The sequence below is a fragment of the Periplaneta americana genome, chromosome 11, assembly GCF_040183065.1.
Source record: "Periplaneta americana isolate PAMFEO1 chromosome 11, P.americana_PAMFEO1_priV1, whole genome shotgun sequence".
In the NCBI taxonomy this organism is placed as follows: Eukaryota; Metazoa; Arthropoda; class Insecta; order Blattodea; family Blattidae; genus Periplaneta; species Periplaneta americana.
In genome coordinates, this window is record NC_091127.1 from 174213817 (window position 1) to 174227717 (window position 13901).

A 13901-nucleotide genomic window follows, 5' to 3' on the forward strand; every position below is an offset into this window, starting at 1 on the left:
TTTCAGGGCATGTTTACTATGTAAAGGACTAACAAAATCCAAATAGATAACTCCCAAATGATTTTTGCATTTGATCTTTTATTTTATTTTTATATTTTTTTAGAAATATTTTTAAACCCAAGTTTTAGTAGAATATCTCCATTTTTAAGTTTTTTTTTTTTTTTTTTTTTTTTTTTTTTTTTTTTTTTTTTTTGTTACATTCACAAGACAGAAACATTTCTACGAATTCATTTTATGAAATATCTCATTTTATCACTTTCAATTTTTTTTTATATTTGTAAAGTTATTTCTTCCTATAATTGATGGGGGGGGGGGGAACAACGCACCATTCCTTTCAAAGTAAATGCATAGAAACATGCAGCTACCTCATAAATACTTGCAGTAAAAATTTCATTCACATTGATTAATATTTGGCATAAAAAAGTTGGTGTTGAATCAAGAAAAATAAACTTATTGAAAAATAGTTTTGAAAGTAAAATTAATATTTATGTAACACATACCTATTAAAATTCTCCTCTGCTACATTCATCTAGTAACTTCAGGGAACCAACTTTAGAATAAAAAGTTACTGGATTTGTAATCAGAAATTTGTAAAAAATATTGACAGCTTTTTAAAATGCCACGCCTCCTCACAGCCTTAATTTAAAAACATTTTTAAACATATTTGTAATCAGAATTGAACTAAATCCATGTGGGGTATGAAAATATATATTCTAAAGACGTGAAATAGACTTTTTTTTTTTTTTAATTTTCATGATTTTCAGTGAAATCTCCCCTTAAATGTTGATGATTCATGAAGATAATTAATCATCAATGAATTATAGGCAATGGAAAAGTTCATGCAAATGCATGAACTTCCTGGCTCTAGTCATTATGTTCATTCATTCATTTTATTCCATAGATCTTACATGAGCAATGAAACTTTAAGATGTGGAAGAAGTAAAAATTTTACAATATTACAATTAAAATTTTTACAGTTTTACAATTTAGTAATTTTCTAAAATTTTGTGCAATTTTTTACAATATTTTGGCGAGATGTAGTGAGATGAGGTGAGGTCCGAGGATTCGCCAAAAGATTACCCGGCATTTGTCTTTTGGTTGGGGAAAACTTCGGAAAAACCCAACCAGGTAATCAAATCAAAGGAGTTGATGCCAACCCAATTCTAGATATGGGTATTGTCTTTTAAGAATGATGGGCTACATTTGGATTATATAGGTACTATAGGTGCTTAAATGCAACAGCAGGGTGCGAATTAACGGGAGGAGTGGGGGGAGGGGGAATTTTCCCGCTGTTGGAAAGTTATCTCCCTCTCATAAATTCATAAGCTGTAATATAAGCCTTCGGGTCCCTCCTTCGTAAAAAAAAAAAGTTTATCTTGCATGGAAACTTTTTCTTATTGATGATAGCTGTTCTGCATGTTCCCAAACTTTAAATGATGCTTATGTATCTAATTGGATGTCTTGAAATATCTGAATGAGATTAAATATTGTGAATTTTATTAGTAACAACAATGTAATTTATTCGCCACAACAATAATTCCTTTCTACAATTCGCCTTAAACGCTCTCGTCAACAATTGGATTTTCACTTAACACAGTATTCGTTATAGCACTCCACCGACGACAATGACAATTTACTTGGACTATTACGCACAACAATGAACTGTTAATCTTAACTAATATTTACAAAACACTATTTACAAATCAGAACTATCAGTTCTCAGTTCACAGTTCTTCTATCTCAGTCACTCGAGTTCACAGTATCTCGAACCACAGACCTTCAGAGACAGTCCACTGTACTCGAACTCGGGTCCCTCCAACTGCGGTCCACTGCACTCGAACTCAGGTCCCTCCAACTGCGGTCCACTGCACTCGAACTCAGGCCTTCGGATGCTGACGCAGATGCGGACACACACTCGAGTCGAACTCCGGTTGGCTTGACTGGCTTGCTTGCTCTGGCTTACTCACTGACTGAATAACTGAAAACTCAGAAACTGCTGTCGTTCCTTCGCGACCGTAATTTATAACCACAGCGACGTAGCCTCGAAAATTCGCGAGTCTTCCACTTCGACGGATTTCTGGAATAGTCGGGAAGGTCGTTCCACATTCACTGCGTTAAGTAGCAGCTGCGCGCGCAGCCTCCCCTCGCGTTGACGTAATACACCCTCTCTCTTCTCTCCACCGCGCGACGTCACTCAATGTTCCGTGGAGCCTGTGCGATCTGCTTTCTTGCGGGACGCTGGTCGTGAGTTCGAATCTCACGTCGCTGTCACAATATATTAGGATGACTGGTGGTAAAGCTGTTAAGTTTCCTGTGGAAAGATTCAATTCCATTCGTGATTCTTTTTGCTGTATGAGACAATTCGGCCCATGTGTGTGGTGTAAAATCAGCATTATCAGTTATATAAATTTCTAAAATACAATCTGTGAAAAAAAAATAGTTTTTAATCTGGCAGAAGCAGCATTAAGTCGGCAGTGAAAGCATCGGCTATTGGTACATCTTTGGAATGTAAGAATGGGAGCCCAAAAAAAACAATTTTAAAAGTAATTACTTTTCTTTTTTTTTTTTTGCTTAAATTATTCTTATCCAAAGATTCTGAATTTTTCTGTACCAACATTGAACCAGGTGGAACCTGCATCCATTAACAACCGTATTTGACCAAATTAATTTCACAGAACCCCACGAATTTTTTAATGCTATTATGTTGTTGTTGTTTTCTAATGCCAGGCGTTTGACAATAGTCATTTGACCTCTTGCACTCCAATATTTTTCAAAGATATTATTATGGCCAGTCACTGAAGCACAGATTTTGAGGTGTTCCGAATCCATTTCTTGGTTTGAGTTGCACAATGGGCAGTTAGGGGACTGATATATTCCAATTCTATGCAGGTGTTTGGCCAAACAATCATGGCCTGTTGCCAATCTAAATGCAGCTACAGACGATTTGCGTGGTAAATCGGGAATTAACTATGGATTATGATGCAGAGAGTTCCATTTTTTCCCTTGAGATTGTGTTATCAGATTTTGTTTATTGAAGTCTAAGTATGTAGATTTAATAAATCTCTTCACAGAGTAATACGTAGATTTAGTAACAGATCTGTAAGTAGCAGTGCTGCCCTTCTTTGCTAAAGCATCCGCATTCTCGTTTCCCAGAATTCCACAATGGGATGGTATCCATTGGAATACAATTCTTTTATTGAGTGATATTAATTGAGAGAGCATTTTAGTTATTTCTGCTTCTTGAGATGAAGGTGTGTGTTTAGAGACTATTGATAGAATAGGTGCTTTGGAGTCTGACAATATAATTGCATTCTTAAATTTATTGATGTGGCATAGAAGATTCCTGAGACTTTCACTTATTTCAATGATTTCTACTATGTTTAAAAATTGTAAGATCAAAGATACACTTTTATAGATATGAATTAAAATGCTCTATTTATAATTCTGTAGCCGCATGTAACATTGTATTGTGTGAAAATGTATTAAATAGTCTTGTTTATTATTTTATTCTGTAGTCATAATGTAACATTTTATTATGTAGGAATGAATGAAATAGTCTTGTTTTTAATTCTATAATAATATGTAACATCTTATTGCACGGCAATAACAGTGACTATGTTTAAAATTTCAGTATCCCTCTTGAAAGAATGAAGTCTCCACGGCAATTAATGGCAGAGCTTGACACAGATATAGAAAAAGCCATGAAGTTGGGTAAACCAAAACCGCCACCAAGAACAAATGACTCAGTAGCACTGTTCAAATATCTTGATGTAAGTCTCTTTGTTTGATTTGATACAGCTACAATGAAAGAGATGATGGGAGTTTAATCTATTTATTAGGATGATTAATCAATTCATTTTTTACTTTGATCAAATAAAGGCCCATTCACAATGAAAATTAAACATAACCATAACATAAACAGAAGTTTGCGCCCAGGCTACCAAATGGGATCATTCACAATGATTCACATAAGCATTGACATAAACATTACCATAAGATGTTAACATGAAAGTTTGCAAACTCCAAACTTTCATGCTTATGCTTACGTGATTTGCAAACAGAACACAATCGTGGAGCACTGAAGTATACGACAGAATATGAGGAAATGGCGTCGTTGTTATGTTTCCATGGTTACCAAGTATGTTTGCTGTTACGTTTATGTTCCCATCGTGAATGATGGTATGACTTCTTGATTTTACCGTAACGTTTATATTCTTAAGTTAACACTTACGTTATGTTTAATTTTTATTGTGAATTAATGCAGATAATAATAATAATAACAGTCTTTATTAAACACAATGTGTATAACTGTTTAGCCATTTTTTATTTCTTGTGGAGGCCTGGCTTGGGAGTGAGGGTGATTGTGGATATGGTGAAATGATGATAATGATGAGGGGAAATAGGTGAACTCCTCGCGCCTGCTTTGTCCACCACAAATTCCTTCGTGTCTCAGTCAGAGATCGAACCCGAGCCACCATAGTGGAAGACAGAGAAGGATACAGATAGTTAATGAAGTAGTTTATTCATTTAGATTTAACAGTGTTGCTTATTGTTTTGTTAATGTATTTTAATTCATAATACATTTAGGGCTATACCAAAATCTCGTAGTGATGTTCATTCAATCTTCAGCAATTCAGAAGGGATAAAAGGGATACTGTAAAACAAGGAATTGCTATCAGAATGAAATACATTCCATTTTGCACTCTAAAAAATTCTCGTAACTTATGCTATGACACAAAAAATGCCAATTAAAACTGTGGAAAAGTAACTTTAGAATTCTTATTTTAAGGGTATGGATCTGTGAAATTTCTAACTTCTACACTTTTATACCAATTAATCTGAAACTTTTACCACGTATTTCTTACAATGTGGACATGCAATACACGAATTTTCTTAGATATTCCAATTAGTTTACTTATAATTAATTTTTGTTGTTTTTTAAATAATACTGAAGCAAAAAAGCATTGGATAGAGATATCACTTGAAGAGGTGTTGGTTGCAAAATATGTTGCCTGTTTTGCAATATTATCGACTTTCTTGTTTCCAGGTATACCACAATGACTAGGTATCCATTGAAATGTTATTTCCCTCTGGAGTTCTTTTAGTTTACGTAGTTGTTTCTGAATTGAAATAATTCAGTAAGTCTCATTTCATAAACCTATGGATCAACAATTGGCTCTCTTCTGACAAAAGAAACCAAATGACCTGGAAATGTAAAAAAACTTGCCCAGACATGTTCAAACATTTTTAACAAGAGCCAGAACAGGTCACATTGTCACTCAATTGTATCTACACCGATTTCACATTTCTGATAATTCTACTTGTCTGTGGTGTAATAATCATGATGAAGATCTGGAACACATTCTTCTATACTGCCCATCCATAAACCACAAAAGAAGTAAATTAAAATCATCAGTACCAGTTGCAGAAGACACAGCCCTGCAGTATATATTGACTACACCCCACCTCTGGCTACTAGCAACAGGCATCTATAATGAACACCGATTAAAAAACCCCTCATTTCTCATGAAAAACAACAACTGAATAGACTACAGTGGACTATAGTGGACTTTATGTTGTTGGCAAACAGCTGGATACATTAAGAAGATTGATTGATTGATCAAATAATACTGAATTATAATTGTCCCAATTTTCAAAGTTTACATAATTTTTCTTTAAATTTGCATTTAATCTATTCCTGATAGATGTATGTAAAATATGACACATTCTTTTCATATTTTTCCAATTACTTTTTGAGAAAAATAATTTACCCTTTTAGTTGTTAATTTTTACTTTTTTTTTTATACTTATCACATCCTCAACACATGGTGATTTGAATACTTTCAATACCAGAAGAAAACATGTATCAGGTTACTTCACATGCTTTTATGGACTTCTGTGCAAAATTTTACTGAGATTAGAGAAAAACTGCCTTCATTAGAGCATTTTGAATGTTACAAAATGTTGAAAATTGGAAAATCGAGAAAACGAGTATCAAAGTACAGCATTATATGATATATGTTATCGAATCCTTCCTTTTTATACAGGTCTACCACACACAATTTTGTCTTACAGCGCAATATTATGAACTGAATGAGAAGTAAAATTAGTTATAATTAAGAACACTCTGTCAAAATAACAGCTGAGTGTCAATTTAAAGAACTGCAGCTCCACTCACGCGCTGGTCTCTGTAAATTCTCCTTGAGGGGCTTTAAATTGTCGTAGGGTCAAAATAAGTATAGAGATTTAGAAAACTGAAACATTATTTTATCCATGACCATAACGAAAAGCATGCCTTTACTAAATACTTTTGCGTTTGTAAAGTAGGCTTTTATTCAACATTACTTTATTCCACTAGTGAGATAAAGACTTTACCTCACAGTTTGAACTTTATCTCACAGTTCATTAGTATTTTCCTAGTACCCGGGTACACACGTATACTTTTCCATTCAACTATTACTCAAGAAGTTAATATATTAGTTATCTATGTCACTACCTCTACTTCTTTATTACCATTTATTAAATATACATACACTCAATCTCCTTCTCTTTTCTCTATCTACTACATCGTAATTTGTGCATTGCATCCATATCTAATATGTATTTTTTTTTTAAATTTGTAATAATTTACCTTTTGGGAGGCGAGGAGACTTGAACCTGTGAAGTTGGGTTTATAGGATTTTATAATACAAGTTAGTCAATTGAGCTAAACAGACACGATGATTAATTAGGTTTTAATATTCCTCTTAAGTTTACAGAAGTAAAATGTGAAATTATTTCAATCACATTAGTCCTGTGAACACTTCTAAATAATCCCTGAAACTTAAAAAAGATGAGAATACACGTTTAAAATGAAAAAAATATATATTAAAATTATATAATTAATTATAATTTGTTATTTATCCAACGTCTTAGATACCATTCTTCACTAATCATGGCCTCCTACATCATGACCTACCTAGTACACATATCGATTGTAAAATCCATGCTATGATATGTGATTATATGAGGACTTATTTTCAACATATTTTCTTTTATAAAACAGAATTTTTCGTTATGGTCATGGATAAAATAATTACGTATGGTACTTGTGAGCGTGATCTTTATTGCACTTGTGTAATTTAAGCACTCGGCTGACGCCTTGTGCTTAAATCGTTCCACTTGCGCAATAAAGATGCACTTACCTCACAAGTACCATAAATAACTATTATATCTTAGAGTTAAAAACAACATTTCCATTCTTAATGGTTTTTTTTTTTTCGTTACTTTCACCGATCCATAGTCTTAAGGCAGTAGAATTTTGATTAAAAATTTATGCAGTTGTCCTAGTAATAGGTAGGCTATATTAGTGATGGAAATTCATTTAGCCTACTTTAATAAGTTGACAGCTATATGTCAAGAATGAATATGGTAGTTTTACAGTGTTACGAACGCAACAGCATATTTCAGGACATAAAATCATTGTAAAATCACCTACTTAAACAGTTAATGAATTCTCTATTAAAATGGTTGTAAATGCTTCTTCTTTTCTGCTTCACTCTTCTTATTTCAAATTGTCTTAGAAAATTAAAAACATATTATTAACATGCTTGTATAGACCTTGATGGACACAAAGGCCAAGAGACACATGCATTTAGTATTGCATGAAATTCATTATGATAAGTTTATAGTCCACACCTTTGGAGTAGCAGTTAGCGCGTCTGCCGCGAAACCAGGTGGCCGGGGTTCGATTCCTGGTCGGGACAAGTTACCTGTTGAGGTTTTTTCCGGGGTTTTCCCTCAACCCAATATGAACAAATGCTGGGTAACTTTCAGTGCTGGACCCCAGACTCATTTCACTGGCATTATCACCTTCATTTCATTCAGACGCTAAATAACCTGAAATGTTGATCAAGCATCGTAAAATAACCTACTAAAATAAAAAATAAGTTTATATCCCTCTCAGGACAAGACGTTTATCTTAGGGTTGCCAGGTTGTACGTTTTCCTCATGTTTTTACGTTTTCTGGATGCTAATGTGGCCTTACGTTTTTTTATTTTCCCGTACAACACTTTCTTCCTTCCTTCGAATTTGGCGCTGGGTAATAAGTAAAATACTGTATAACAATTTTACTGACTGTTTTACTAAAGTTGGTGATATGTCTAAGTGTGTCAATTCTTCATTGGCACCTCAGCAGAAAGTGCCAAATATTTCCCAACTCTTATCTTTCATACTGAGCATACCTGGACAAAACGACTGTTTTCAATGATGAAGAACAAATGGACTGATCTGAGAAACAGATGCTCATCAGAAGTGATAAATTCAGAGCTTCAAGTTGTTATAAATTTTGACATGCCTTGCAAAGAGGTTTTTCTATCTATCTTCTTAATGTATCCAGCTGTTTGCCGACAACATAAAGTCCACTATAGTCCACTCTAGTCTATTCAGTTGTTTTTCACGAGGGTATTTTGATCAGTGTTCATTATAGATGCCTGTTGCTAGTAGCCAGAGTTGGGGTGTAGTCAATATATACTGCAGGGCTATCTTTTCTGCAACTGGTACTGATGATTTTAATTTACTTCTTTTGTGGTTTATGGATGGACAGTATAGAAGAATGTGTTCCAGATCTTCATCATGATTATTACACCACAGACAAGTAGGATTATCAGAAATGTGAAATCGGTGTAGGTACAATTGAGTGACAATGTGACCTGTTCTGGCTCTTGTTAAAAATGTTTGAACATGTCTGAGAAAGTTTTTGTACATTTCCAGGTCATTTGGTTTCTTTTGTACAGACTGTAAAATTTTTCCTTTGTCAGAAGAGAGCCAATTGTTGATCCATAGGTTTGTAAAATGAGACTTTACTGAAGCAAAAGCATTGGATAGAGATATCACTTGAAGAGGTCTTGGTTGCAAATATGTTGCCTGTTTTGCAATATTATCGACTTTCTCGTTTCCAGGTATACCACAATGACTAGGTATCCATTGAAATGTTATTTCCTTTTGGAGTTCTTTTAGTTTACTTAGTTGTTTCTGAATTGGAATAATTCTATGTGTATATAGGTTTGGTACATATTTAATTATATTAAATATAGTCCCCTTGGAGTCTGTAAGTATGGAAATAGATTTCTCAGAAATTTGAATAACACACTGAAGAGCAGCATCAATAGCAGCAATTCAGTGTCAAGACTGAAGGAGGATGAACATGGTATGAAATAACTTTCTTGATATTTTGGAATATAATACCCTGCTCCTGATGTCCCATTATTAGGATTTAGAGATCCATCTGTATAAATTTGAAGGTGATCCTTATATGTGCTGCAGAGTAGGTCCGTGGAATCTAACTTAAGAATGTATGGAGGATCATTTTTGGAATGATTTCCTGGAATTTGTATGCTATGTTCTGGAATCACCCATTTCCGTGGAGGAATTTCGTCCACAACTGGAGTTTTAGCAATGAGTGTGTCTGTGGTATAGATTGGTATTTCTTCTTTTTTTATTTTATAGAAATTACACAGGATATCATCTGACAGTTTGAAGAACATCTGAGATCTGGATGAGGCTTCCAATTTTAAATGTATTTTTAGATCCTTTTGTAATATATAGTGTCTGATTGGTTGAATATTACATTCAATTTCTAGAGCAACAGTTGACGTGGTTTTTGGTACTCCTAGGCATAATCTTAAGGCTGATTTTTGAAGGTTTGAGTTTTGAGGTTTTTAATGTATTAAAAAATGACAGTAAATTGCTAAATAAGTTTCAAAATATGAAAGTGTCTTTAAAAATTAGATACTAAGACACAAAAATGTGAGTGTGTGTACAAAGGTTGTTTTAATAGAAATTAAGAAAGCTTGAATCACTAAAAAAGTCGATAAAATCTTCCTTTTTATTTTGAAAAGTTTATCTGTTATCATTGTCATGTGCTTCATGGTCTCAATACTCGATGTCATGCTGGCTCCATGTCATATGTCCACCTAGATCGAAAGAAGCCCTAATGTGGGCTTAGATAAACACCACTTGGGTTATGTATATCTGTTATACTACAGTGAGCTTTGGATGGGATATTATACATCGCCACATGTCGTCTTCGTGTCTATTTCTGTACATGGCAGCATTGACAGGAAGTTTACTACCGGTATTCGTCACTCTGAAGATTAATCATGCTGGTATCACATACAAAATACTAACAACTGATATGGTTGGACTATAGAGATAAGCAAGAGAATCAACTTCGTAGGATGGTGGAGAAGCTGGCTTGTCGAATAGACGATAATGAAAATTTATTAAAAAGTTACATATACATTTACGATACTTATTATACAGTTTGCAACAATTGAAAAGAATAGGGAACACATGAGAAGATTTTCTGAAGCTACATTGGAAAGAACTCAGATAAAATTCTAATATTAAACTGTACATGTTGTAAACAATGAAATGTTACACATCTGGAACTTGAAGAGAAAATACTCTGGCAGTTTTGTCATCTGAAGAAGACAACAGGGTTCTGCAATCAGTAGACATTGACATATCAAGAATACAGTTTGAGTGTCCAAGCAATGGATTCTGCAATTCACCATTTCTTCCATCATACAATCGAATGCTTCCATCAAAGCCAGCTGTATAAAGTAGAGGACTATTCTTAATCCACAAAAGCTTAGTAATGCCAGCATCTTGTTTCACTTTATGGTGAAGAACTTCACCCTTGACTTGCTTTCAGATAATTAAATGAAGAAAATCTCATCGAGAGAATTGGCGTCTGGAAAGGTTCGAATTAATACCTAGGCACAAGTTTTTGTATTGGATATAACTTATATACATTTTTTTGCACATATCGATACTTTGTAATGTCAAGCGGTGTTGTCACATTTTCGCTCAAAATGATTATTCCTGGTTACAGTTATTTTTATACAGACATCAATACATTGATTTCTAGCACCAACAACCACAGTTAATAAATATTAAGCTATAAGATTAATTAAAATTGAAATTAAAATTACTGACTTTTTTTTTGTCGTCATCAATCAACTCCAAATACAACATTGGTTTGTACTCCATGTGGAGTAGATATGAGAACGTCAATTACATTGCTAACGCAATGGTAGACATATTTTTACCCGTTCTTGTGATTGGAACAGCATCTGCCAAGGCCTAATCAATAAACAAATTCTTATCTTATCTCTTAAAAAAAGCGCAAATAAACGCTCAGTCACAAAACATCCGTGCACACACGTATATTTATATAAATATACAGGGATAGAGAAGAGGAAGGAAAAAAAGGGCAGAGAGAGAGGATTTACTAAAAAAGTAATTAATACAATAATAATAATAATAATAATAATAATAATAATAATAATAATAATGACCCCGAGTGTCCCTATGAAGGGCAAAAGCCTCCTGCAAGAGGGTAGCTCTTGTTTTCTAATGCGATGAGCTAATTCGCATTAGGGCTGTACTCAGTGGTAGAAGCCTGTGTGATGGTCTGTATTGTATTGTATTAATTATTAACATTCCATGGTACTCAAATATTGCTTCACAGCTGCAATATGGAACAAGTCAAAAAACTTAATACTATTATAGAGTCTTATTTTATAGTCACATTCTAGATCAAATATATACAGACGAGATTTACAATATAGTCTACTAGTACAACACAAAGTTTTAGTATCAATTTCATGAAGCGTTATTGAATGTCATGAATTCACCTACAGAATAGAAGGCGTGATAAATTAGGTACTTCTTTAATTTGGCCCTAAATAATTTTATGTTTTGAGTTTCATTTTTTATATCGATAGGGATGCTATTAAAAATTGTTACTGCCATATAACGCATTCCTTTTTGATAGCATGATAGACTTGCTGATGGAGTATGAAAGCCATTTTTTTGACGTGTATTTATGCTATGAACTGTTGAATTAGTTACAAAGTTTTCACGATTACATACGAGAAAGATTATTAATGAAAAGATATACTGACAAGCCATGGGCATTATTTGTAGTTTTTTTTTAAATAGTCCTACACGATTCCCTAGATTTGGAACCTAATTTACTCTTTTTTGTAATAGGAATATACTGTTACTACCTGTGGAATTTCCCCAGAATATTATTCCAAAACTCATTACCGAGTGGAAGTATGCAAAGTATATTGTTTTTAAGGTATTGATATTTACTATCTTTTGCATAGATCTAATAGAAAAACATGCTGAATTTAGTTTGGGGGTAATTTCTTTAATATGATTTTTCCAATTTAACACATTATCGATTTTTAAGCCAGGAAATTTGGTTGTTGTTGTTTCTAATAGGGATCTATTGTTAATTATTGCACTAGATATTTGCGAGGTTGTATTGTATTGTGTCTATATTGTATCACTTATTCACTGTTTACACTTGGTCACTTGATTGGTTTAGATTGCTACACTTTCTTACACTATTAATACAGTTAAATAAAATGTTCATCCTCTGGACTCTATTGGCAGCAAATTTGTCGATACAGTTTTGTTCGAAGTCACTGTGTTTTCTAGAGGATCAGACACAAGATGAAATTTTAATAACCATTTAGTTAATATGTTGTTGTTGTTGTTGTTTTCTAATGCCAGGTGTTTGACAATAAAGTCATTTGACCTCTTGCTCTCCATTATTTTTCAAAGGTATTATCATGGTCAGCCACTGAAGTACAGATTTGAGGTGTTCCGAATCCATTTCTTGGTTTGAGTTCCACAATGGGCAGTTAGGGGACTGATATATTCCAATTCTATGCAGGTGTTTGGCGAAACAATCATGGCCTGTTGCCAATCTAAATGCAGCTACAGACGATTTTCGTGGTAAATCGGGAATTAACTGTGGATTATGATGCAGAGAGTTCCATTTTTTCCCTTGAGATTGTGTTATCAAATTTTGTTTGTTGAAGTCTAAGTATGTAGATTTAATAAATCTTTTGATGAGTGACAAAGAACTGTGTACAATATACTCACAATACTCAATATACACAATGTGTTTATTAAATTTATTAATAAATCTTTTCACAGAGTAATACGTAGATTTAGTAACAGGTCTGTAAGTAGCAGTGCTGCCCTTCTTTGCTAAAGCATCCGCATTCTCGTTTCCCAGGATTCCACAATGGGATGGTATCCATTGGGATACAATTCTTTTATTGAGTGATATTAATTGAGAGAGCATTTTACTTATTTCTGCTGTTTGAGATGAAGGTGTGTGTTTAGAGACTACTGATAGAATAGCTGCTTTGGAGTCTGATAATATAACTGCATTTTTAAATTTACTGATGTGGCATAGAAGATTCCTGAGACTTTCACTTATTGCAATGATTTCTCCATCAAAACTTGTTGTTCCATATCCAAGAGATATATAAAGTGAGAAGATACAGCACGTAACACCTGCACTGGCACCTTGTTCTCTGGGGATCAAGGATCCGTTGGTGTATAAATAAAGCCAGTTTTGAAAAGGAAAGAAATCTAGGCCTCCTGGAATGTTTTCAAAACTCCAAATTGATAGGAATTATTTCACTCTGCAAGCAGTTATAGAGATTCCTATTTCACTCTGCAAGCAGTTATAGAGATTCCCTATATGTTCAACAACTAGAACTTCAAATTTGGCTAGCATTTTTCCATCAGATCACGCCTCATGTATCTACAATGGAGTAAATGCACGTATTTCTGCTATAACCCATCAATATGAAGAAATTCTTCTTGTGAAGAAAATGAAAGGAATCTTGCAGTGACTATCTCTGTAAAATACAATTTATCAGACACGAGAGATTTGCTTTCAGTACACATCTGTCGGCAACAGAATTGTCTAATTTCTCTTTTTTTCAAATACAATTTAAATTACATAAAATAGTTACTACTCCCATGACGTGCTGAGCCTGAGAAGTGTTTCTCTATGTTAATCAGAGTGAAGAATTGACACACAC

At 33.8% G+C, this 13901-nt stretch overlaps 1 protein-coding gene across 2 annotated transcripts in view; it reads left to right on the plus strand.

Moving 5' to 3' along the window:
- LOC138709605 (lysosomal aspartic protease-like) overlaps positions 1 to 13901 on the plus strand; it is a 32817-nt gene that overhangs the window by 841 nt on the left and 18075 nt on the right. Inside the window, exon 2 of one of the 2 annotated variants that reach the window (XM_069840493.1) lies at positions 3632 to 3770. The exons of the other annotated variant lie outside the window; for it this stretch is intronic. Within the exon in view, the coding sequence (XP_069696594.1) occupies positions 3632 to 3770 (139 nt within the window). The remainder of the gene's footprint in view (positions 1 to 3631; positions 3771 to 13901) is intronic. 2 annotated transcript variants of the gene reach the window in all.